This window comes from Strigops habroptila, chromosome 2, assembly GCF_004027225.2.
Source record: "Strigops habroptila isolate Jane chromosome 2, bStrHab1.2.pri, whole genome shotgun sequence".
Classification (NCBI taxonomy): domain Eukaryota; kingdom Metazoa; phylum Chordata; class Aves; order Psittaciformes; family Psittacidae; genus Strigops; species Strigops habroptila.
The window spans coordinates 93401011-93428292 of record NC_044278.2 but is presented as its reverse complement, the minus strand read 5'-3'; the positions used below and the strand labels follow the sequence as shown (position 1 = coordinate 93428292).

Sequence of the window (27282 nt, the reverse complement as noted above, 5' to 3'; positions counted from 1 at the left end):
CCACGTTGCTCAAAGCCCCATCCAGCCTGGCTTAAATGTCTTAAGGATTGCCTGTTAGTAACTGTAAAGCTTCTAGAATAGCTTGAATGTTTGTTGGGTATGTTTTCCGCTTTATCAAGCACTCACATGCATGTCAGAATTTGAAATTTATTCTGAATTTGTTACACCACATCGAGATTGACACTGTTACCACAGGGCTGCTTATGTCTGTAGTCTGAAAATTGGCTTGTGCTTTATTTTCTGCCTTTTTTATGGTAAAGTCTGGATTACTCAAGCTGTTTCTAAAGTCCTCTATAGCATGCGGAAAGCGAACCTGCTAAATGTTTACCCTGTGAAGGTATGGCAGTGATGTGTGACACGCTGAGGAATTTGGGCTCGAGTGCTGCACTTCATTCAGGCTGACATAAACAGTAAATTCTGCTGGCTGAATGCCAGATTCATTCACTTACCAGGGTTAATCTAAACTTGGGCTGATATATTGTATGTTTTTCTTCAAAGCAAAACTGCCCAGGAGTACTGCAACTATCTTGAAATACGTTCCCGCCTCCCCTTTGGGTGTAAGAGCTCGGGGCAAGGGAGAACCTAGGTACCCTGATGCTATCATGCATGAAATCCTGTTGGGTTTTGTTTCATTAAATGCTAGAACTTACCCATATCTGACATCCTACTGTGCCCACAGTGATAATTCATCTGTGCCCAATCTGTCACTTTATATAAGAGCCAGAATGGTTCAGGACAAAGGAAGGAAAGCATAGCTTGGTGCTGAGTTCTTGAATGTGACAGAAGAAAGAAGATCTGGTACTCCAGGCATTTTTCAGTTGCAGCTAGAGGCTATTTTTCAAAGCAGTAAAAATGTTTGATGGCTTAGTTAATCCAGTTGACTTACAATTTCTCTGTGGTTTCTATTACCTGTAAGTTGTTGACCTACACGTAGCTGAGTAATACTTTTAATTACTTGATTGCACCATAACCAGAGTTGTCAAATTTAAGGGAATGCTTATGAGAAATACAACATAGTTATTGGAATACCTGCCTCTGGAGCAGTTAGATTTTAACATTTAATTTGGTTTCAGTCTGGTAACTGACAAAGCAAATCCTTTGCTGTTTTTCATGAAGGTGATAAATGGAACTGATAAGATTCCTTGGGGACACAGACCCCCCCCCAAATGAAAAGGTGATGAATTGGAATTAGGAGCTTTTAGATCAGTGACACAGAAACCATTTTATGTGGCATAATGAGAATGAATGGAGAATCAAATGAAGCCTGTGAGTATTGCCTTACTGTAAAGTCATCACCAGAACTGGGGCTGAAGCATCAGGAAACGTGATTAGTGTCACCAGAGATGGAGCTGCCTAAGGCTTCTCTTTGTGGGGCCAGCAGTGTACTCGCTTCTCTAAAGAATGAAGCGGCTAAATATATTCAGTAGTTCTGCATTGTACATACATATATATCTAGCATTTAATGATTGTTCTGGCTGTTAAGGAAACCCAGATTTGAGTTGGAGCAGTGCTGGAGCTGAGCGGTGTATTGGTCAGATGTGCATAACTTCCTGAACCTTGTTTTTAACTGTCTTGACACAGCCTTAGTGTGGAGCTCCTGTTCAGAGGACATCTTGGAATAGGAAAGGAGAAAGTACAGACTGTTCATGGGATAGTTTAACGTCATTGCTTTCATCCCTTTTCTACTCCCATTTGTACTTATTGTTTTAGGTATCCTGGAAAACATGCCAGTGCCTGTACTGTGTGCACAACAGTTATAGAAAAAGATTGTCTTCCTAGCTGATGTCAACCATGCAGCTTTACAGAGGGGGATACAGGCAAGAGAGAAGGCAAGAGGGATGTTAGAAAGTTAGGAGAAGGGCACTTTACAATCTGAAGGCATCAGCTCTGTTGGTGTGGTTCTGTGGGATACAGACTCAGCTGAGCCTGACTGCCACGTATCAGCAACGTAGTTTATAGAACAGCCTAAGGGAGGTTGCAGGAGATGTGATATATAAGATAGTGTAACCAGTAGGATTCACTAGAGATTATTATTGTGCTAAGTCTCTGGCTATGAATGGGTATGTAAGAATGCAACTCGAATTCTAATTTCTTCTTTCTGGAATTGGTTTTGAGCATTTCTTAGGTCAGCTTGATGTTTCAGCTCTTTAGAATAAGTAAGACTCCTTGCTATAAGCAATATTTAATCTTGAATATTTAAGCTATTCAATAATACTGGGTCAAACTTCATCTTAATAGTTGTTGATTCTTAATTATAAGAATTGTTAATCCCTTTGTTCCTAGGCAATTGTTCCTTGAAAGCCTGTTGAAAGTCCGCTTCCTTCCAGAAATCATTCCCCTCCCTGTTTTATATGTGGTTGTACCATGTTAGTCTCCATTTGAAGCTTTCAAGAGTAGCCCTACTTTCAGAGCAAGTGTGCCTCTCACAGGGCCATTATACCTGTCTGCCTCTTCTGCAAGGACCACGATCCTGGAGCACATCTCAGTGGTCCCACCTCCATGGCTTTTTGGTGGGAGTGAGAGGAGGACACTCAAATGAGCCATGGCTGTTAACTGTTTCCATGCTGTGCTGTGGGAGGTGGAATTGAGGTAATGAGAGGGAAACACTCATTGTAAAGTGTAACTTGTTTGCTTCAGTCTTCCTGGTGTGCTTTAAAAGGAATGGGATGCTTTGTCCTGCAAGCCAGGTGTGCCAGGCTCTGGGAAAACCGTGTAGTAATACTGGGCACTGCTTCACAGTCAGTACCTCTGATGCCCAGCTTAAACTATCTGAGTTCCCTCTTTGCTCTGGGAATGGGCAACTAATCCCATTCTGGGATTAGTTCTCTAACACGTATCTGGAATTAGTAATACTTGGGGTGCACCCGTCACCCCAGAGAGAAAAGAAACAATTATTGCTTTTGTTTGTTTGTTTATTTCTTCCTTTCTACCTCCTAACCAAAATACTTACTCCCTTTGCTGGTTCTAATAAGTAGGGTTGGGTTTATCCCTTCCTCACACCAAACTTATTTTCTTGTTATCATGTAATACCTGCTTCTGTTGCCATTAGTCACCTCTCCAGTGCATTGTCAAAGGCAAGGTAGAATAAGCCAACTTGTTTGGCCCTTCCATTTGTCATGTTTCATATATAGTCTTATGAGGCAAATCGACTTGAGAAAACACATCTGATAGTGATTTAGCAGTCAGAAGTAAGACTAAGTGGCATTTTCTAGATTTTATGTCTGGTTTTGTCTCTATATTTCTGCGGTCCTGGTCTGATGGAAGAGTATAACATCAGTGCCTGTGATCTCTTCTGTCATGGGAGTTCCTGTACAGGTACTGCAAGTAGTCTGCTATTCCCATGGTGAGGGGATGTCTCTAGCTTGCATGTAAACTAAGGAGGTGAGTCTTGCTCACTTCTCCACAGTGTACTGTGGGCAGTCAACTTTTGTTCACACTGACAAGCATTCACCATGATAGAGGAACATGTTTACACTGAAGCAATGCTGGATAATGGTGCCTGTGCAAGCAGGGTCCTAGTTACATGGTATTGATCTACTACAAGGCACCAAAAATTCCTCATGGTGATATGTGTTTCTGTGAGGAAGGATATGCAATATTTGATTGAATTTTGGCTTGATACATGGTAAGTTATTTATGTGGTCTGCAAAAGACTGACCAGATGAATGTCTAACTCTCATCACTGGTTCTTGTTATAGTAGCAGTCAGGGATAGGAATTGCCTCTAAAATATTTCTCGGCAAACTGGGTATTGTTGATTTTGTGTCTAATTACATTTGCCATTAAGCACTAGAACTTTGATTTGAGAAACAGTACAGCTCAGCTGCCTTTCTCTATTAGCTACCTGTAGCAATTACTGTGTGCTTTACAAAAAGTGGGAGCAGGCTGAATCAGCTCGAGAGTTGGTGAATTTGGCACGGCTGAAAGAAGATGCATTTGTCTGAGATCTGAAAACCTAATCGTGAAGACTTTAATCTCTCTTGATGCTTTATGTAACAGCACATCATGTGATCGCAGGATCTGTAGTGTCGTCACCCTTCGCCCTTCTTGTTTTTGTTGATCATGACCAACCACTATTAAACTCGGCAAACTTTGGATAGAAGCAAGTGGGTAATCTTTAACGGGTGAGGCTTTGTGATTCTTGAATGTGCTGCGGAGTTCAGGACCCGTGGTTAAGAGTGGAATGCTAATGCTAATCTTACTGCAGCCGAGGATCTGCCGAGAGGTATTTCTTCTGACCCCCCATCTGAGGGGATCTAATCAGCAGGTACTAAACAGATACATCAATGAAAGTGACACTTCTCCAGAAAAAAGGCTCTGACCGAATAACCATGAAAGTGTTATTCTTGGAACTTGAGCAGCATCTAAAGAGGTATTTATAAAGGTTTTAGGTTTTAGATACATAATTTACTTGCCTTCCTCTTTTTTTTAATGGTTTCTTAAACTATTTTGTTTGACCATGTCCTTAAGAATACTTCTCCTAAACCAAGGTGCTTGGCACTTGTTAAAGCTATTTTAAACTGTTTCAAGCTAAGAGTGTTATACTGGTTGAGAGTACTGTGTCATACAGAGTGGTTTACTTAGTCACTGGAAATCTTCATGTCTTGAAATACCTTTACTGCAATATTTAAATTAATCCATATTATAAAATGTTTGCCACTACAGTACTTTCCTCTTTTCAATAAGATGTTACTCCACATATTCCAAATCTGAGGTGACATAATGCTAAACAAAAGAAAAGAATTTTAACATGGTTTGAAACTTATCAAACTCATATTCATTCAAATATTTTTCCTACATAATTCACACTATCTTCTGTCTTGTCAGATGCGTAAAGAGAACCTTGGTAAATCAAACTTGCTAAATGTTTGTAGAAGCATTGAAATACACCTTAGTCTTTCGCAAGTTATATTATTAACCTCCTTTTCCATAGAAACAGTGAAATACAAAATGCATAGTTTTGGGCTGGTTCTTTTCTAATGTTTAAAAGAAATACTGAGTAACTCGGTGAATGGGAAGAATTATTTTACTGAGTTAAAAATATATGACAGTGAGGGAAAAAGTGCCCTGACTGTTCATGTTGCACAGTTGTTGTTTTTTCTGTGTAAGGAAGGCAAATACCCTTCTGTGGGAGGAGCACAGAATGTGTTCTGCATAACTTCTGATCTCTGAACTGGTGCTTTTGTTACACCACACCCTTCAAATCCCAAAACGTTGCTCTTATATGATAAGTTCTGACAAATACCAGTTAATACATTTCACTTAATACTCTTGTTATGTTGTATTTGTGGTATTGCCTATGGAGGATAGCTTTCCTCTGTGAATGGTGCCTCTTTAAAGAATATAAACTTACACATTGGAAAACTGTTTTAAAAACCATGGGTTTTAATTTCTGAAAACATGCTTGAACTTTCAGATGAATGTAAAAAATTATACTAAATTAATTCATCTGAATGCCTGAGGAACCAGTGTAATGGAAACCTCTTAGAATAGCAGTTGAAACATAATGACAACAGGTATGTTATACTTGAGCAGTGTGTTGTATACAGCAATGACCTGTGTCATTATATATTACTGAATAAGAAAGGTAATATTGGAAGATTGTTTCCTACCACAAACCAGTCTCTTCCACAAAACGTATAATGAAAAAAATATGATGGAGTAGATATGATTTTCTTTAACCTTTCTGCATTATAAAGAGGTTTTGCTGTAGCCAGTTTTTACTGATACACATAGCAGTGTGTTGTAGCATCTCTAGTCATAAACCACGATCTGCACCTGTTTACATTATACAGAAAATTTGGGTGATTTCTCCTGTATTCCTGTTCAGCAAGCTACTTCCTGTTTACTTCTCATTTCCTTTGGTTTTCTTCTGGTTTCTCTTGCAGAGGTGCTGGTTTTGCCCTAGTTGTTTCTCTGTGAATTAAGGCTGACTGCCATGTCACCATACATTGCAAATGAAGGAGGAACTTTAACCTCTCTTGCAGCTATTCTTGGCTAGTTGCATATAGTTATATTTTCTTTCCCAAACTGACCCAATTGAATGCATGAGCCAAATCCAGTGAAGCATTTAGCTTTCTCTGGGTTAGACACAGAATCTCTTTTGAGAGAGAGTGCAGTTGTGTGCAGCTTTCTGGAGGAAACAGGAGTGATTCCCAGGTCAGGCATCTCGTTTAAAACTGTCAGGATACTGACACAGTTGGCAGATCTTTTCCCACTTGCAGCCTTGGTCAAGGGCAGTTGACAGCATACTGAGAAAGGCTGTTGCTCTTAATAAAATAAAACACTTTATACTTTTTTCATTTTAAGTTTGGCTGCCAGAATGAAGTCCAAGATCTAGAGTTTAGGCTCTGGAGCTCTGCCAGGGTGCTTTGCAAAAGTGATCCCTAATGCTGTGTGCTGTGGGGAGCTAGACTAGCACTGGGCAGCTGGAAATGGTGATCATACGGGTGTCCTACTTCTCTGGTAGGGTGGACCACAGGCAGGTGGCTGTGTCCACTTGAGATCTGCTGTGTATCAGCACCTCTCCATATTCTTACTGAATATGCAGCTTTTGTGGCATTGTCTGTATTTCTTTCTGAAACTTAGTTGGAAACACAGATGTGAGCCTGGAGGGGAAAAAGAAACCAAGTCAGAAGGTGCTTCAGGTTATGGCATTGGTTGGAAAAAGGCAGCACTGGGTGCACTTGCAAACTTTTGTGATGCCTAAGGTGGGCTGTACTTAGTTAAAATATGTGAACAATACTGAAGGCAGGGACAAAAACCTGTCTTGTGCTGTTATATCTAGGTCATCCCTATCTGAACTTCAGTGACTTCAGTTTGTTTAAAGCATACCTTAGTGAAGGGCATCCAGTCTCCACCTGAATAGAAAACCCAGTATATTTGAGCTAGTCCTTCTTACTGTTTTTAAAAGGCAGATTTTAATTCATCATTAGGCAAATACTAAATGAATGTACTGTAATGTGAAAAATTAAAACAAAATCTGACAGCCCCTGAAACCTAGGATTTTCCCCATTTAAAGGTATTTTTTCACTCAAGTTGTGTGTAAGTCCTTCCAAAGATTTCAAAGATCCTGTCAAGTACCTTGAAATCTTTCAGTCTATCAGTATCCAAGTAAATTCCCCCAACCCCAATCTCTGAATCGGTTCAGTGGTTCTTTTCTATCCATTTCAGTTTATCAACAGCTTGTTTTAAAGTGCTGAGTTCTTCACAAATAGGGCTGAAAAACTGGTTTGGGCAAACTAATTGAAGGCAGGAGCCTATCTCAGTTGCACCGGTGCTACCCTGTGACTCAAACATTCACTTACAAATATTTTTGTTTATAGCTGTCATGATTGCTTGTACTTGAACTGCTGATTGATGTTGCTGTCTGCCTGCCCAGGGCCTCTAGCAATTAGCAGTAGTAGCTGGGAAGAGTCAGAGAGGAATTCCCCTCTTCTGTACCTTGTGTGGGAGCAGGCGATGCCTTCCTTGATGGGAGGCTGCCTAGGGTGGTGTTTGGAAGAGGTGATTTGTCCTCTGTGCTAGGTGGGACTGGCAGCAGTGGTTCCCTGGCTCCACTGGTGGAACTGGAAGAGGGGCTTTCAATCCTGTCTTGCAGCAGGGGTTTTCTCCCCTTCCTATCACTTGAGAGCAGCGTGGCAGCTCACAGTGTTGATGCTGTAGAAGAGTGGTCACTGGGCATCTGGGCTAACACCCTGTGTGAGAATGAGGAAATGTACCTGGGAGATGTTTTTGACTCCCATGTGTTACGAAGTAGGTTACTCATCTTAGACTTCTGATACTGGAGTTGGTTGGGTTTTGTTTTTGTGGGGGGTTTGTTTTGTTTTGAGGCTTTTTTTTAGCCACAGAGGTTCAAGGAGTCATCTTAATGACAGTGGTTTCTGGAGGATGAGGTAATTGTTTTCAAGAAGTGTTAGGTGCCTGACACAGTGTATACATAAGATCAGACCTTGTTTTCTATAAAAGACTCTTGGAACAGTTAAGGAAACATATTTCAGGTGGATATCCAGCAGAAAACAGGCATCAGCAGTATTAGGGAGTGGACAGGACTGCTTCAGAATGCCACTCGTAAATTTAATCACCTCTTCATAAAGATGATTAGATACTGAATAGGTATGAAATAATGTACTGTAATCTTTCCTTCTCACGTTGTGCATTAAAAGATTAAGAGTATATGTTCTGCTGTTTGCAGAATGTCTGGCTCAGGGGTGGCTAAATGTCAGTGGTGCCTGCCCTGTGTTGCCGCCACGGAGCCGACAGTCTCAAGATACTTGCTGTTTATAAGCCAGAAGATGAAGCCCTGTGGAGAATGAGGGCTTCCTGCTGCCTGGGGTTCCTTTAGAGGAGCAGTAGGGTACTGAGGAAGGCTGAATCCCACTTGAAGGAGAACCAGGACTTCAGGATAGATGTGCCTTCTGTAGATGATGTGGACCCGTGCCAGCCGTTTGCAGTCTCTGGCCTAGAAGGTGCTCCAGGGACATGTTCAAAATATGCTGAGCTGGCGCACATCTGTGTTCTGACTGTTCTCTTTGGTTTGCAGTGTGGCAGGATTGCAGGACCAAGGTGTTGTGCTACAGTGGGCAGTACCTCTCTAAAGCCATAAGGCACGGTCAGGTCAGATTAAAACATCCATTTGTCTGTCTCTAGGTAATTTTGAAGTCATTTTTAAGCACACCTCACACCTCATTGTCTTAGGTACTTTCCCAAGTACTTTGCATTCTATTTCAAATCAGTATTGCTCTACAATTCCTTCCTTCAGTATGAGAGTGTGAATGTTTTACGTGGAGATAATTCTGTTGGGATTTCTGCAATCGTGAGTCAGCAGGATTTGTGTCTCTTAAGTCACTGACTCTATTCCTGTGGATTAAGAAGCCTGGGAGTACTTTCCCACTCCAGAGTCTAGCTATACCTGTTTCTCAGTGCTGTACTGAGTTGAAACACGAGCATACATCAGATACCTCCCATATCCTCAGGAAGTGAAGGGGAAGCACAGGTTGGGCAGGAAATGGCCCAGCAAATGCCCAACTTGGTGGTTGATAAAGGGGAGCAAGACTTTGGGATACACTCACTGTGCAATAAATCTGGTAAATCAGGTCACATTCTTCAGGGGTTTCTGGAAATTGCCCCCATGCTTCCTGAATAGGTGGAGGTGATTTCTATAATTCCTATAAAAGAAAGCTTCCATTCAGAATGGAATGAATTTAAATACATTGGAGTTAATTCAGCCTATTAAAGTGCCCTTCTGCTTAGATGGGACAGCAGGCCTTGAATATTCTCTCAATTTTTTAGGAAGTCGCCAAATGATGATAAGCTGTGAGTTGAGGCACAACTGCAGTGGAGTGTTTTGACCACTTAGAAATTAGGAAATAGGGTATTAAAGATTTGTGTAATATACACGCATTAGAGCCAGGGGAGTTAATCTACAAGTCATTCACCTACTTGTTCATTGATATTGCTAATACCTTTGAAGCCATTGGCCAGTGATTGCAGAGACTGAAATTTGTAGCAGTTTCAGTGGATAACTGGGTAGAGAGAGGTTTTAGTGTATTTGCCAGGGAGGAAAAGTGGCACTGAACTCTCAATGTCTCTTTTCTGCTACACTTGTAAATGAGCTGTGGTGTTGGGGGTTTATTATTATTTAGCAGAATGGCCTTAAAAGTGGCTCTGCACAACAGGGTGATACTGAGTGATGTGCAGCATCAGAAGCTGATCAGTGGTGGATCTTCATCCTTGTTCACGCCAGATTGGATTCTGCTTCCCGGGTGCTCTGTTCCCATGCCGTGGTCTTACCTTACGTTTTGTTTCTGTACTTTTCTCCTTTGATCATCAGTGACTGTTTTTACTATTTTCTATAGAAGCTGGAGTAAGGAACTTCATTCCAAACTTCCTGAAGACCATAGGATGATGGCTGGTTAATTGCAGGGGTTTTGGCTTTGTTCCTAACGACTCTGTGATATACTTCTGTGGGAAATACAGGCTTCATTTCAGGTGTTGCATCGAACAGTGGCTGTCAAAGGGAAAATGATATTCCATGAGATGTGTAGGCCAGCTGTTATACCATATAAATAATTTCTTAGTAAGTGTGACTAAATTATTGACTGATCCAAGATTTTCGAGTATAGTTTCAAGGGGAACAATTAGAAAAAGGTGAAGAGGTGGGAAAAGAGAAAGGAATTGAGTAGTTTAAAAAGCGTAAGGGGTATAAGCTTTGCAGGGGGCTGGGGACAGGGGAAATGGGGGCACATAAGGTCCTTCACCCCACTTCCACAGTTTGCACCAGTCAGTAAGACAGTATTCCCATTTTGTGTGACTTCTTTTTCTGCAGCCTGAAGGAAATAGAAGATATTAAGAGTTCAAAAAACAATCAAAGATGACCCTTCTTAGTTTCAGGTTAAACAGGCTGGTTTTTCATGCATTGACTAAATCCCACTGTGTGCTACCAAGGCAGGGTGGGGTGGATGGGTGTCAGCCACTGTCCCAGAGTCCCTCCTGGGTCAGAGATGCTGCTTAATATAGAGAACTTGAGCTTTCCAAATGGTCGTCGTGTCACTGTGCCAAACCACTTCCTGTACTTGCTGTGTTTCTTTTGTTATGTTAGGTGCAACATGAAATGCTCCAGTGACTTTGTTTCCTCCCCTCTTCATTTAATTTTGGAGTACGTGGTTGAAAAATCTGTTGTACAATTAGAGCAAGGGGGATTAAATGCTGGTGTAAGTGGTTTTTACCTCGATGTATTCTCCTTAGCTTTGACAAAAGCATTGCTACACATAAGACCAGGGAATTGAACTTTCTTTTTACGAATTACATCTAAAATTATTCAAACCAAATTTCACATAAAGGAAGAATTACTTTCAGCTCCATGCTACGGATAGTGAAACTTAGACTGTAATGTTTTATCACTTTTCTACATATGCTGCTTTATGGCACTGAATGTTTCTTTTCTCCCCTTCCATCCTGGGGACAGTGTCAGCATGCAGAGTGACGTTGTGGGCAGCTTTCTGGAGGAAGGAAAATCAATTCCTGGCACAGATGTCTCACTTAAAACTTTCAGGATGCTAACACGGTTGGTGGATCTTTTCCCACTTGCAGACCTTGGTCAAGGGCAGTTGATGGGATACTGAGAAGGCCTTTCACTTCTAATGATGTTAAATATTTCACTCATAATAATCTTGGATATGAAATTAGCAATGCCTGTGATTTCCAAACTAGATGTTACTGCAAATTTATAGCTCCTTAAATTTAGGTGGTGTAGCATCTGGATGCAGTTTCAGGTTTTGAGTTATGATAGACCTCACCTGACTCTGAGGAGACTTTGAAACTCGATGGATGTGCACAGAACAGGGTCCTGCATCCCAACTGCATTGCTAGATGGTCATCTGTAGATGGTCTCAGGAAAGGGGGTGTCACATGTCCCCCTCCAAGCGTCAAAACTGCTGTAAGATATACTCATACTTGCTTGCAGAGTTCTCTCTGACTGGTAGAGAGTGCATTGCCTCTCTCTATACCGAGGTATTTGATGTATGTAGACCTTATGTTTTATTCTGACAACATTAAAACTGGTAGAATCGTTATAATTCTCATTAAATTGTTTTTAATGGGGTTGACTTAGCAATCAGTTGCCTGTAAAAGAGAAAGAGGATATCCTCAGAGGAGCCAGTGAGAACTGCTCCTTGTTTGTCTTTTGATGTTACATGGTTATCTTCCTGCTTTAAAATGCAGCCTTCTGTCTCCTGTGCAGAACGCGCAGCATGATGCTTCTGTGTATGCCTTGTGATCAGAGATACTGTCAGGTTATTTCCAGAGCCCCAGTAGGGTGTATGTATTCTTTCCACTGAATGTTTGTTTAGTTATGCTTGCACATCTGGAAAAAAAACCCCAAACACATTTACAAATATAGCACTTCATTTCACTAGCATCTTGCATAGCTTTCCCTTTTATCTGCTTTTCATGGAACTAAAACCCAATTCCTAGCAGAGCAAATTATAGATGCAAATAACTTCACTGTGGGGGAGGAAAAGTGCACATTTAGAGAAACTGATAGAGTAATATCTGGTAGCAGGAGGTTCTTCAATTTAGCAGAGGTATGTAAATTGAAATCTTCAGAATTCAAACGAGAAATGAAATACGTGTTAGCCTTTGGAGCTAAGCAATAAGTTCTCAATGGTTTCTTTAAATCAAGATCCTAGCTATGAGTTTGGGGCTGGAAAAGGAAGTTGGCTGAGGTTCTGTGATCTTTATTTAGACTATCTGAATGTGAATTTTCGTTCCTTAATCTGTTAAAAAACAAAATTATTATTACATACTGTTGGGAAAAACATTCATTGGGCAGCTTCTCCAGCCTATCTTGTACCTTTGCTGAGATAAAGAAATAAAAGCCTATTGAAATAAATAATCCTTTAGTCCTTGATGTCAACTACAGCCAGAGTTTCCTTTTCAGGTTGTTAGCTTGGAGCAATTTTGCATAAATTTGGTACGGGGAGGGTTGCTGTCAACACACACTAGTTTTAAATTTATTAATTTTAAAGCATTTTAGATGCCAAGTGAAATGCAAAGTCAGATGTCGTGTAGAATCTTAATTACTGTAATCTTGAGTAAATAACAGATGATTATTTGCTAACCTCTTCATTACTCTTATTTTGTAGTTGGAAACTGCAGTTGGAGTTCACAGGATCTGAGCCTGTCTGTAGCGTCAGATGAAGCCGTGTTGTGACAGAAAATGCTGTTTCTCATACAGCTTCTGGTGTGGTCTCTTTGCAACATAGTCAAAAGACGAGATGTGTTTTAAGTTCAGGAGATGCTTGTCTAGGGCTTTTAATGCTGACATCTAAAGGGCACGTACATTGACAAGGTACTTGAAAGATTATTTTTTTAAGTGAAATAATTTAGCAGGCTCACAGAAATGTGCCAATCCAGGCTTGAGTAGAGACAAAATGATCCTGTGCTGCAGCTTACCTCATTATGTGCTTAAGATAAAAGGCACTTTTTTCAAGTGCTTAGCATAATTAAATTGAGACAAGAGGAAATTATTTAGTGGGAGAAACAGTGTTTAAGAACTGAAGCGCTACAAAAGGTGAAGCCTGCTAAAAAGTCTTTGACTTCAGCAGTTAATTTATGTGAGGATCAAAGATGATGGTGGGCTGCTTGTTCAGCAGTACATTGTATTCTGCCCTGCATGTTTCTCAAGCCATATTGAGTCTTTATTACTTCATGCAGTTTGTGAACACCTGGGGTGCTCTACAGATGTGTGTGATCCGGGGATTCTCAACCAATGTCCTTCATCCCGTATCCAGGGCTGACAGGGGTATGAATTGGTCCAGGCCAGTGCAGAGGCAGAGGGCTTTACAGAAGTGAGGAATTCTGCAGTCTTTCTCACCTCTGCTACCAGGAATGTAAAGCTGTAAGCTTTGCAGGAGTCTAATACCGTGTAGTACCTGTTAATGAGGTGTTAAAAGAGATGGTTAGAAGGTTTTGAGTAACACAGTAGTCATCTCCAGTCCCTTCTAGTGCTGTAAGGGAATCAAAACAACATGATCTGTGTGAAGTGCTTGTTGAATGTCTTGGTGGAGAAGGCAAGAGGGGAGACAAATCGATGAGCAAGCAAGGGGAAAGGGACTTTTGAGGATTATTTTCTTTATATCTTCCAGAACTTGTTTGATTTCACAAATTATATGTATTTTTAAAAAGCGACAGCAAACCCCCAACCTTTAAATGTAGAGTTCAATCTCTATCCTTGTCAGACAGAGGACAGGGTGTGGGGGTGAGAACATCGGAGTGGTGCTTCCTCCCCAGTTTTGGGGATGAAAAACATGGGGTTTATTTGCTAGATGATTGGAAAGCTCAGAGCTTTCTCAGCCATAAAGGGACAGTTCTGGTTTGGTTTTTTATAGGGTGGGCAAAGCAGAGCATGCACATTAACATGCAGTCCTACTTACGCAGCTGACAGCTTTCTGTTGAATCACAGCTCTGCTTGTAGGCATCTAAAAATAAATGCAGGAATTTGCTGAAAGCTCACTGAAGCTAATGGAAGATGGTTAGAGAGTTTTAGTGGGAATTGGATTTAGGATGATACCTGCATCTTTTTGTGAAGATATACTAATATAGATTAAAGAGGGCAATGTTATTTACTGTTAATTTTGTCTGAGAATCATGCCATTTTTGTCATAAGCGGAATGATGGCATTTAATAATTACCAGTTGTTATGGCAGCAGCAAGAGTCATCTTGGAATTCATGCATGGCTTTATTTTTACATGTACGAATGAAAATACGTACAAACGTCTGTCCTGCAACAGCAGAGCAGGCGTTCCAAGGCCTGTCAGGCGTGTGAATGTGCTGTCTTCAAAGGAGTTACTTTATAAGGACCTGATTAGCAAGGATGAGACTTGATTTTCACACCTACTCTGCCCTGTTCTGTTCTAAGAGCTTCAGGGGACTGAGAGTGCCCCTGAGCTTATGTCCAGCTGCAGTTTTGTTAATTGTCCTGAGTAACTGCCACGGGGAGGAGTGATTTGAGACGTTGCTGGTTTTCCAGCCCAACCCTTCATAAAACATTGGTCTAGATCGAGTCTAGGACAAGAGTTGATACAGATTCCGGTACAGATGATGTGCTTTTGAAGCTGTTAGCAGCTTACTGAATACAATGGAGTATTCTCTATAATTACCTGAAAGGAGGTTGTAGTGAGGTGGGGGTCGGTCTCTTCTCCCAAGTAACAAATGATAGGACCAGAGGTTATGGCCTCAAGCTGCACCAGGGGAGGCTTAGATTGGATATTAGGAAAAAATTCTTCACTGTAAGGGTGCTCAGGCATTGGAACAGGCTGCCTGGGGCAGCAGTGGAGTCACTGTCCCTGGAAGTGTTCAAAAACCGTGTAGACGAGGCCCTTCGTGACATGGCTTAGTGGTGGACTTGGCAATCCTGGGGTAACGGTTGGACTTGATGATCTTGAAGGTCTTTTGTAACCTAGTTGATTCTGTGAGTACCACTGTGTGTAGCAAGTAACCCCTGCAAAGAAAGGGGTTAGTTGAAGTGTTTGTACTTTGCCTAGTTGAAGTGTATGATTATGGGTGCTGGTCCGTTGGGAGGCAGGAAGCTGGAGCCTGATGTGTGTATTTTAATGTATTGCTTCTAGTTTACTTGCTATTAAGTTTTCAAGTCAATACAGGCAAAGGTCTTGTTTTAAAAACTTGCTTTAATTTTCAGCCTGTGAGGTGCTGTCCTGTGCAACTTCCCCAGGTAGCCATCATCCCAGAGATGAGAGATGTGCCCTTGTGGGATGTGCATCATATGTGGTGGCGGGAGAGCGACTGGGAGGAACTCTTATTCTTAAATGTGACCTCTCATGTGAATAGGATTAGTTTGTACTACTCTGCTGGCATTACTGAATGAAGGAATAGTAGACTAGGACAACAAATAAACTAAGAAGGATGATGCAGATACGCAAATGCTAAATTTAGCTTTAAGATGATTATCCTGTGCCTCCTGGCTTTCCTGCTTGTCTGGGAGCAGCACCTGTGACATGTCTGCCGTTGTAGTTCTTGGACAAGTTTGCTATAGAGAACCAAGTTGGTTTTTTACTTTATTTTTGTGCCTTTTGAGTCATGTAATGCCTGATGAAAGTGCAGGTCTAGAAATAGTGTTTTTAGCAGTCTGTTCGTTCTTGTGGCAGTGTTATGTGGTGGTCAAATTCAGCCGTAGGTTGTATCCTAACCTGTTACTGGTAGGGAGGATTGCTGGGACAGGCTGTGACTGTGGTGTCCGTGTTCAGGACATGTGAGAGCATACATCTATTGAGAAATACACCACAGCTGGGTGGGAGAAGTATGTTTCCTAAATTAAGTGCCGTAAGGTACAATCTGAAAATGAGTGAATAGGCCTTTTGCCTATTATTGTAGAAGAATATCAGCTGGGTTATTAGAAATCTGCAGGTTTGTGCTGTGTGTCCTTTCTGTGGATGAGCTGATGGCTAAATGTTTTTTTCATAAATGGTTTTACGGCCTAATAAGGCCTATGTAAGGGACAAAGAGGGATCGCTGCTGCTTCTGCTGCTTTATCAGGTCTGTAGGAGTCCAGAGCGGTTTTATCTGCAGCGCGTATCAGTGTGCGCATCCCGCTGTCGCTGCCGAAGCGGGCAGGGCTTTAGGCCATGGGTTTATTCCCCGGGGCTGCCATTAGCGGTGGCAGGGGCCGGTGTCCCGGCCTGCCGTGTCTCTCGGCAGCCGGCACCAATAGGTGGCGGTGTCGGCGCGGCGACGGGCGGCCCCTCGCCGGCGCGGCCCGCGCTCCCGGTGGCGGCGGCTGGCAGCCCGCCGGGCCGCGCTGGGCTTCCCCGCCGCTCCGAGCCCCTCCGGTGGTGGTGGTTGTGTTATATCGCCTAACCCCTGCCCCGTCCCCGCCAGCGCGGATCGGCTCGGTGAGCGCCCGGCACCCGCGGGCCGGGGATTCGCGGCGGGGCGCTGCCGACCCCGCGGGGGCTGCGCGCCGGGTGGGGTGGGGGGGGCAGGCTCCTAATGAGATGCGGCGGAGCGGGGGAACGGGGCGTGGCCACGGCGGCGGCGCAGCCAATGGGCGGCGGCGGCGGCGCATAAATTATGGGGGGGGCCGGGATGTCCAGGTTTTGTGCGGCGCGGCGGAGCGCTGACCTCGGAGCTGGCCGCGCGCAGCCCCGCGCCCCGCAGGGTCCCGCCGCCCGCCACCGGACACGGGGAGACCGCATTTCTCCGGGGAGCGTTTCTGGCCGCGGTTGCATGAATGCCCAATGTTGTAGACCAGTGGCAATGGATCTAGGAGTTTATCAACTAAGACACTTCTCAATTTCTTTCTTATCGTCCTTGCTGGGTACCGACAACTCGTCCCTGAGGCTCGACAGTAGGTAAATAAGTGTTGTGTCCGAGGGGCTCTGCCGGTGGACGTCGGGCGGGCTCCTTTGTCCAGGGGAGCCGCAGCAGCGGCGGCAGCACCGGGCGCCCGCCCGCCTCCCCTCGGCTCCCCGGCGGGGCTGCCGTCCCCGGCGCGGAGCGCTCCTGCCGCAGCTCGCGGTTAAGCTCCATCTTTGTGGTCTGCTGGGGCGGGGGGAGATGTCGGGATATGTGACCCGGCTGCGGGCGGGGGGCTCGGGGCGGCTTCACAGGTTGCTTTGCTGCATTGGAGCATCCCATCCCGGTGGGGCAGCGTGAGGATGGCTTTCCCAGCCAGCTGGCTGCCAATGCCCGCGTCTCTCGGCTCGTAAATAATTCAACCGCTGCTAATGTTGATTTTTTTTGTTGATTTTTTTTTTTTCTTTCTTTTTCTCTTGCAGCTCCTCTGGTGCAAGCGTGGTAGCGATCGACAACAAAATCGAGCAGGCGATGGTACGTACCGATTGAGGCATAACGCCTTGTTCGTGTCCAAAGCAGTAAACAATATGGGGATGCGGCGGGCGCTGGGGGTTAACCCGTGCGCGGACGCCGTTTTATAACGGGGCCGGGCAGGGAGGGGGAGGCACGGGCTCGGTTTGGTGCGGGGGGCTTTGGGGGGGGGCGGGATATTGTTGGCTGTGGTGGTTTTATTGATGAAAGGCTTCCCGCGGGGAGGAATGCGCACGTTCCCCATCGATGCCGGGGAGGAATGACGGCATCGCTTCTGGCTCCTGCCTCCCGAAGCGATCGATCCCGGCCCCGTGCGGTGGCGGGGGAGGGGCGCTGCCGGGCAGAACGCGGCAGCTGTTTGGGGGTTAACCCCCCCCCCCATCCCCGAGAAGGGATGTTTTGTGGGGTTTCTCATTTGGTTTCTCAGCTCTCCTCCAGGCGCATCCCGCCGAGCGGCGCACCGCCGCGGGCTGCAGCCGGCACACCCGCTGCCGGCGCGGGCATCGCGGGTGCCGGGGCCGGGGTCTGCCCCGCCGCGCCTGGGGCCCGTCCGCCCTTTGTTAGCGGCGCGGAGCCGGGCGCCGCTCTCACGGGAGCCTCTGCCCGCTGTTGCTAGGCAAACTCTGAGCCTTTAACTCCCGGCTATAAATAACTCGGCCGCTCATTGGCCGCGGCGCGCTCTGACGTCACCCGCGGCCGCGCGCGGCCGGCGGGAGGGAGGGAAATGCGGCAACCTGCGCTGAGAACTGGCTGCAGCCGGTGCGCGGGGGGCGGGGCCTGCCCGCGCCGCGCCGAGCCGCACGTGTCCGGGATGTGACACCCCCCGGCCCGGTCCCTGCCCCCGGTCCCGGCGTGTCCTGCTGGTCCCGGCCCGGCTCGGGGTGCGGAAGGGATGCTGCCGCGGGTCTGCCCCGCAGCGGCGCTTGTGGCTGTCGCCGGGATGCTCTCCTCCGGCCAGGCAGAGCTGAGACCGCATCACTGCTCCGCGATGTGGATCCGCCCGGGCCTGGCGCTGGCCTGCTTTCCTAACCCACAGTCTCTTCTCTGCGTTTCAGGATCTGGTAAAGAGTCACTTGATGTATGCGGTAAGGGAGGAAGTGGAGGTCCTCAAAGAGCAAATCAAAGAGCTGATAGAGAAGAACTCCCAGCTGGAGCAAGAAAACACTCTGCTAAAAACACTTGCCAGCCCGGAGCAGCTTGCCCAGTTCCAAGCGCAGCTGCAGACTGGTTCCCCGCCTGCCTCTTCCCAGTCACAAGGGACAACACAGCAGCCTGCTCAGCCGGCATCACAGGGGTCAGGGCCTTCAGCGTAGTTGAAGATGTCATTGCCATCCTGATCACCGGCCTCTGGACTACCCAGAGCACGAAGGACTAGCGGGAATCCGCCACAGCCACCCTTCATCCATTTCAATGCACATTGCAACCCAGACTGAGGACTCCATGCCCTGCACACACCAGGAGAGGCTTCTCCCCCCCCGTATTACGCACTCATCTGTCTCTCTCTTCCCTCCCTTCCCCCTTTGGCTTGAAGGAGTCTTTGTTCTTAGGTTGATTGAATAACATAAACTTCCAGAGAATTAGCACAAGTACACTGGGGACTTGAGCAGCTTCTGCAAATGGCTGAGAAACGAAGCTGCATGCCTGAATTTTTTTTGGTTTGTTTTAAAATCTTCCGCTCATCCAGTGACATAACTGATACAAGTGCTTTTCCAGCTTGGAAATATGAAGAAATAGACTGGAGTAAAAAGAGATGGTTCAATCCCCCATAGTGCCCTGGGGTTTCAAAGTGAGGACTGGTGCATAGGATCTAAGAGGAAGAGGGAGAAAGGTAAATTCAGTGTTTTAACACTTAAATTGTCACCTGAAACCTTAAGTGCAAATACTTGCACCATTTTCTGAAGCAGTGGACAGGTGCATAACGCTGTATTATATATAGAAAGCAGGTAGGTGACGTACAGTTGGGTCATAGGGTAATTACAATGAAGGTTATTTGCCTACTGTATATTTGTGTATTTAGTGTAATTACTTTGTAAAATAGAAAACTGTAACTATTTAGGTTGTACAGATTGAAGTTTAGTTGTTTCATTGGCTGATCTGAAGAAGTTTGGAAAGTCTCTTTTTTTTTTTTATGCTACATAAATAAGAATGCACCTACGCAACTGTTCAGAATTTGGCAGATTTATGCTGTTTGTGTAACTTCTGAAGTTCCCTGGCTGCTGATTATCTTGAAGTAAATCTTTGTTCATTGTAGTTTGGTTCAGGACAGGAAAAACCACTCCAAAAATATCAAACCCTGCTAGCAAAGAATTTAAAAATATTAAAAAAAAAAAAAAAAAAAGGAATTGGATTTCCCAGTATGGATTTTTTGCATATGATCTGTATAGTAGTATGCATATGTTTTTGTGCATGTTCTCTAAACAGTTGTAACACGTCATTGTATTTAACTGTTGCACTTGTCGACTTTCAATAAAGCATACAATGTTGATAAATCACTGTTTGTATATTGTACTAATGTTAACTGCAATCACTTCCAGTGTGTTACGGAGCAGTTTTACATGAACAGCGAGGTCAGGAAGCAGAGTGGGATCCTGCCCTGTTGGCTTTAGTGCCATCTGAAAACGCAGCTCCTGCTTTCCATAGTTCCTTAAAAACACAGCGTGAAGGCAAATGGAGGAGGTGGGAGTAGGGGGCTTGACTAAGCAAAGCTTCTTGTTCTGGTCCAATCCTGCATCATCAGAACTGTTGGGTGCCTTCTCTATACGAGCACATCTGCAGAAGCACAGACATCTGCTGTATGATGAGCCACGAAGGTATAAATCTCATGCAACAGTTGTTTCCTACTGGCAAACCGTACCCTTTCCTGGGCATGGGTCACCCTGTGCGGGCAGCAGCTCCAGCACCCTCAGTTTGGGGTGATGAAGGCAGGGAGCATTACAGCTTCCCCAGCAGGTCAGTCTCAGAAACTTCCAGTGGTGAGACCAGGCTGCAATCTTGGTGTCCCAAGACTCTCACCCCCACAGCTCTTGCTTTGATTATTTCATACTTACTTTGTGAGTTGGAATCCCGTGAACTTGGCATGTAGTGTTAACTCTGCTTTCTGAAACTGTTGAGGTAGATCTGTGTGAAGACAAAACCTTCCCTTCAGTTTGAAAAACAATACTGCTTTCCTCCTTAATAATGATTAAAATACAACTGAATCTAAACCTACAAATTTCAAGGTGAATGACTAGATTTCTAGTGTGATTGACAGGGTACAACCTGGAGAGCAAAGGAATTTGCAGTTTTACAGTTGACTCTGTGTTGAGGATATGAATCTTGGATGTTCAGAGTATGGGCAATAAGGCTGCAATGATCAGTACTCTGAGTAGTAGGTTAGTACTTTGACCCTGAAAGCTGTGTCCTAAAATTTGAATACAAGGAATTAATTTGACTTAAACTGTAAGGGTTAATTACGGAGTTTTTCATAGGGTCTTACATGACCGCTGACTCCATGTGAGGATCAGGAGATAGAATTTTTGTGCAACTTCATAGAATCATAGAGTCACATACTGGTTTGGGTTGGATGGGACCTTTAAGATCATCCAGTTCCAACCCCCTGCCACGGGCAGGACACCTTCCACTAGAGCAGGTTGCTCAAAACCCCGTCCAACCTGGCCTTGAACCCTTGTTACTGAGAGTAATCGGGTGTAGCAGAGGAAAGGAAAGGCTGGGGGTTCAAAAGCAGGGCAGATCACCTTTTTGTGGGATTTAGGGCTAACTTTGTGCTCTTGGGTACTCATCACGCAGCCATTAAGGCACTGCTTGGCTCTATTTCAGCGCAAGTAACTGCGTTACTGTTACTGTGATTAGTATATCAAAGTGCATGCCTGTGTGTGTGTCTCTGTGGGAGTGTGAACTTTAATTTGTAGTTTGTGTTCTTGAGATTTCAGTATGTAATTTAAGAGGGTTCTTAATGAGGAAACGCCAGAGAGAAATGCGACATGCTTTTTTTTTCATGGATTAAGCTAAAATTAGAAATTGATGATAGCCTTTGTGGCAGAACAGCACTTGAATTATTGGGATCTGACAAAAGGAATGCTAATTTTGGTGCATTTTAAATGGCTGGATTGTCTCCAGTTGCCTTTATATTCTGAATGTCTCTTTAGCACTTCCAGGCCATAACACTGAGTATATAAAAAAGTCAATCTTAACATGCAGATCGGCTTTTCGCCCGCTTCCTTACCGAAATTCACAAAGAATTACTTTTGTTTAAAAAAGGAGATTGACTTTTGGGTTTATTTCTTTTGTTTTGTTTGAAGAACAGCCTGAGCATATTCTAAATCTAAGATTTACTTATTTTTAAGTGTTCTTCAGTATACTGTCTGAAGGGTTTTGGACAGGTAACACATGCATAATTTTAGTACTCTGCTTCAACGTTGGCAAATTTGATCATTTATGTAGTAAATAGTTTATAACTATGGAGCTGGGCTGTGGAGCTGTTCAGTAATTGCCAAAGTTAGGCAGGGCAACGTTTTGTTTCTGAGATGATTTTAGCAATAGCTCTGTCAAAACTGCACCCTCTTCTCCATGAAACTGATTCAAATTGACTAAAATTGCACTTGCGACCCAACCAAAGAGTAGATGTTCCAGTCAGTTGTGTTGTAACACTTCTGGAATGAATTGTTTTCATTTTTGCTTTTGTTCTAGAACAAATAATTTTTCAGAGCGCTTTAAATCAAATGTTATCAATAGTCAAGGGTGAGTGGTGCCTTTTTTCACCAGAGTTTTTCTTTGTGCAAACTCTGAGATGCTCAGATTTTCATCCACAGTGAGAATCAACTTAAATGTAATCTGCCTTTTGTGTGTCAGGCTTTTTTAGTCTTTCTATATCTCCAATAACTCTTCGGGCTATATTCAAGTATATTTTTTGTTTAACCTATAATTTTTGGCAAATAATTCTAAGGCAGGTTCAGATTGTGCAGATTCTGGGGGCTCTGTAAATACTTGGCTGTGCTGGTTTTGGCTGGTGTAGAGTTAATTTTTCTTCACAGCAGCTGGTATGAGGCTGTGTTTTGGATTTGTGCTGAAAACAGCTTTGATAACACAGGGATGTTTTTGTTGTTGCTGACCAGTGCATACATAGAGTCAAGGCCTTTTCTGCTCCTCACAATACTCCACCAGCGAGTAGGCACAAGGAATTGGGAGAGGACACAGCCAGGACAGCTGACCCCAACTGACCAAAGGGATATCCCACGCCATACGGCATCATGCTCAGCATATAAACCTGGGAAAGAAGGAAAGGGGGAACATCTGGAGTGATGGTGTTTGTCTTCCCAAGTACCTGTTACACATGGTGGAGCCCTGCTTTCCTGGGGATTGCTGAACACCTGCCTGACCATGGGAAGTGGTGAATGAATTCTTTGTTTTGCTTTGCTTGTGTGTGTGGCGTTTGCTTTACCTGTTAAACTGAGTTTATCTCAACCCATGAGTTTTCTCACTTCTCCAATTCTCTCCCCATCCCACCGTGGAGGAGTGTGGGGCTTAGTTGCTGGCTGGGGTTAAACCACGACAGTCCTTGGTGCCTCACGTGGGGCTTGAAGAGTTTGGGAGAATGACAGATCTGATTGGAATGTGCTAAATTCAATTTATAGCTGTTACTGCTGTTTAGCTATTAATTGTTAGGCTTGTCATGGGACTTACTTGCCTTACTGTATATTAGGGTCTAGTGCTTGTTTGTGGTTGTTTTTTGCTTTCGCTGCTTGCTGTATTGCTTATCATCTTACTGTGCTGTGCCTGGGAACATTCTGATAACAGCAATGGCCATGCGCCTGGGCTGGAAGGTGGCCAGGGCATCGCTGCTGCTTCTGTGCTGCTGAACTGGACAGGCTAGAGCTCCAGTGTGAGCTTGAGGCAAAGGGACTGTGACCTGTGGATGAGTCCATGCAGGAGCAGGGCACCCCAAAGCCTCTGTGGCTATGGATAAGCCCATGCCACAGCAGGTGCATCTCAAAGCGTCTGGGGCCCTGGTTATGTCAGTGCCACAGCAGGTATACCTCTGAAAGGATTGTGGCCCATGGATAAGTCCATGCTGGAGAAAACGTACCTCAAAGCATCTGTGTGTGTGGATAAGTCCCTGCTGCAGCAGGTACACTTTGAAACATCAGTGGCTGCGCATGAGGTCGTGCTGGAGTACCTCAAAACATACGGCTGTGGATAAGCCCACAACAGAGCAGATATGTCCTTGGAGGGACTGCAGCCCTGGGCAAAACTGCACTGGAACAGGTATGTGTCTGAAGGTATTGTGGTCCATGGATAAGGCCACTCTGGAACAGGTGACCTCAAAGCAACTGTGGCTGTGGATAACCCTATGCCATAGCAGGTATATCCCTGGAGAGACTGTGGCTCATAGATAAGGCTCCACTTGGAGCAGGTACGCCCCTAAGGGACCCCAGTCTGTGGCTAAGTCCAAGCTAGAGCAGGCACAGGGGGAGGAGTTCATTGCAATGTTAAAACCTTTGGTAACCCCTGATTTGAGTTGCATGTTACAGGAATTACTGTAGCAGGAATGACCCGAACCAACAGAGGACAGTCCTTACAAGAAGCAGCATGACTGCAGCAGTGACCTGGCCAGAGCTGGCTTTGATGCCCAGAAACACCACACAACACACAACCATTCCTGTCCTGAGTGCCCACCGTAACAGATGGAGCCCAAAGTCATGGAATAAATGATCTCAGTGGATATTTTACAAGCATTTCACAGGGGTGGTCCATAAGACTAATATCATGCTCAGCATATAAAGCTGGGGGAAGAAGAAGGAAGGGGAGGATGTTCACAGTGATGGTGTTTGTCTTCCCAAGTACCTATTACACATGATGGAGCCCTGCTTTCCCGGGAATGGCTGGACTCCTGCCTGACCATGGGAAGTGGTGAATGACTTCCTTGTTTTGCTTTGCTTGTGCGTGACTTCTGCTTCATCTCGGCCCAGGAGTTTTCTCACTTTTCCAACTCTCTCCCCATCCCTCTGTGGAGGAGTGAGCAAGCGGCTGTGTGGGGCTTAGTTGCTGGCTGGGGTTAAACCACAACATTGGGGAAACGTGCTTCAATAACGTGCCCGAAAACTGAAGAGCACCCAGGCAAAACCTCCCAGCAGCAGCGGAGTAAATGCAGTGCCTTAGAGATGCCTCTCCCTAATTCTTATGGAATAAATCCATGCCTGGGAGGCAGCTTCCCGTCTTTCAACTGGAGAAAGAACCCAGCAAGGCTACTTGGGAATTACCACCCTTGATTTCTTTAGCTACAGTGGATGTATTTATCTCAATACAAAGAATTTTAATTATTATTTATTCCTTGTAGGGTGAAATAGCAGTACTCGAGCTTGCTGACTGAAGACTTAGCTTAGCATATGCCATTTGCTAAACATCTTGAGTGTCTTGAATACTTTAGCAACAATTCACATCCTACAGACACTGCATTAGCTCTTGCTGTTCTCTCTCTTTGTGATTATGCATTTTATCTTTCTAGAGATGTTTTGTTTTTTTTCCTGGCTGAACCTAAAACAAGTTACAAATCCAACTGGGAAATCAGCCTGATTCCAACTGTTGCTCATCAGTGTAAATTCATACGTATGAAACTAAATGGAGGCTGGTTGCTGGAGGGAGCTCCCGGGAAGTCTGGCATGAGTTTTGGCATTTGAAATGCTTGTTTGAGGATACTCTGAAAAACACCTGCCATTGGCCTGATCCTTTTCCTGCCATGAGTAAGCAGCCTCCTGTGACTGCAGTTAGTATGTGCTGAGCTAGGCCAACAAACAGCGTGTTTGAAAACCCCATGGCAAGGACTTTCCAAGCAGACACTGGCAACTGCCCTCCCAAATCGGGGTCCAGTTTCCAACAGGAGCAAAGCCAAGCTCAACAATGAAGTTAAAAGCCAAACCATGAATAAACTGACTTCCTTACATTGTAAATACATGGGGAAAGGGTAGCAGTTCAAAAGAGAAAGTGAGCAAAGCTGCACAGACTTTCCCTGAAACTGAGTTCCAGGTGGTGGTTGTTTATTGAGGTGCCCCCAGGAGAGTTGTGCTGTGTCGAGAGGCAGGAGAGTTTGGGAAGGACGTGGCCAGGGGGCCTCCAAAATGCAGCACGATGGGAATCTGGGTACAGCGTAACAGACGGCTGAGGAAAGGGAAAACAGTTCTCAGAAACCTTGTTCCTGAGCTAAGCCAGGATCTTAGATCATCTTAAAGCTTAACTTTGATTCTTCAGCTGCGCTGGGTGGGGGTGGTTTTCAGTGATGTGTATGTGGTAATGTGTATTGGATGTGGTTCAAGTCATCATTAGAAAGTGGCTTCAGGCAAAAAAAAAGAGGCAGAGAAGGACATAACACTCCAATTCTCCAATTCAGTCTTCTGGTTTGGGTGGATCAAGAGCTCTGTGAAGTTCTCCTTTGGAGCTCTAAAAGCACTGTAAACCAGTGATAAGTTGAGATGTGGCAAATGCAAGCTCAGGGTAAACCCACCTGAATCGGGGAAGTGACAAAAAGGCAGCGGATAACATTTGTCATGCTTTAGAAACCAGAGTCAAGAAGAACAAACCTCTGTGGCCTTCAGAAAGGAAAGCAGATCTGTTGTTCATCAGGGAGCATGGGATGGGAGGGAGATGAGCTTACTTGTGGATTATTTAAATTGCTGTCAGCTGCTTTCCAGCCCAGCATACATTCAGGATCACTGGAAGCTGGGTGTCTGAGTTCTCACATCTCCCCCCCAAAACCTTGTTTAAAGTATCCGCCTGCATCATGCTCCCTGAGGAGGCCGCAGTAAATGGTTGTTCCTCCTTCCATTATTTTTATTACTGAGAACCAGCCTGTTCTGCCTCTCTGCTGCTGCTACAGCTGAAGCTTTGCTACCAGATAGCCATCAGAGAAGACATCTGCAATTCAATTAGATATGTGCTTAAACTCACCATCTCTGTGCAACTGGCCGCTGCTGGAACAGCCTGCAGGGCTCTGCTCTGGCACTCCTGCCTCCTGCCTCGCTGGAGTTTGAAATGAGCACCAACTCCTCATAAGAGGCTGGTAGCACTTTATTTCTCCATCCTTGCAAAGCAGGAGAGAACCCGGAAACTTGGCACCGCTCAGGAGCCGCACAATCTCCTTTATAACATACCGAAAGTGGTTGCTGCAGAGTAGTGCATTTCTGCCTCGGGAGGTGGAATGAAGGAGCTGTAAAGGTGATCCAGGGGTAAATTGTTGCACCTTTTGCATGGGTATGAAAGCACAACGGATTGATAGGAATGTCCATACCAAAATAAGATGGATATCTTTATGTCCACAGACTTACTTCAGTCTCCAGTGCATATTCCCTGGTGCCAGCTGCTCAAGGGCCACTATTCTTGCTCGCAGTGACCCTTATGGGTTGATCAACATGAGGTCCAACCAGCTTCCGGGCAGGCCAGACCACCAACCTCTGTGAGAAACAGCTCTTTCAAAGTATTTCCATGACCCTAGAGGTAAAGGTGATCTCCAAGTGACGTCAGGCTGGCCCCTGACACATACCACAACCTTGCTTAAAAATGCTCCAGAAGGATGTTATGCAGTGCTTTGGTGGTCTTGCTTAAAGCATTTCTAAGAACTGATTATAGAGGTTTACAAAATCTCCAGTGAAAGCAGAAGGGACGTTCGTGGGGGCTGCTTTGTAGCGAAGATACAGTTGACAGAAACCCCAAACTCAAGAGAAGTGAAGGTGAGTACAGGGAGTGGATGTGGCTTGCAGCTCTCTGCAAGCTGCTCTGCCTTCAGGGTAGTAGCAGCTTCTGGTTGATAGGCAGATTTAGTGCTGGGACGGGAGTAAAGCGAATGGGGATCAGACAGATAAAGCTGAGTATGGCCCCAATGGGTTGGGGTGCTGTATGGGTCCATACCCCAAGTGTAGGATTTAGCAAAGCCTTGCTATAAGCACCCTGCAG

The 27282-nt window shown here is 44.8% G+C and overlaps 1 protein-coding gene across 6 annotated transcripts in view; it reads left to right on the top strand.

Annotated features, from left to right (window-relative positions):
• Positions 1–19835, top strand: part of TSC22D1 (TSC22 domain family member 1) — a 94085-nt gene extending 74250 nt beyond the window's left edge. For 2 of the 6 annotated variants that reach the window (XM_030477373.1, XM_030477372.1), the window contains 2 exons: positions 17295–17346; positions 18399–19835. In XM_030477373.1, coding sequence (XP_030333233.1) covers positions 17295–17346; positions 18399–18656 — 310 coding nt within the window. In that variant the 3' untranslated portion in view covers positions 18657–19835. Of the gene's footprint in view, positions 1–3327; positions 4372–16585; positions 16869–16925; positions 17035–17294; positions 17347–18398 lie in introns of those variants that run through there. The other 4 variants (XM_030477383.1, XM_030477382.1, XM_030477384.1 and 1 more) reach the window with 4 other exon arrangements.
• Positions 19836–27282: the final 7447 nt, after the last annotated feature.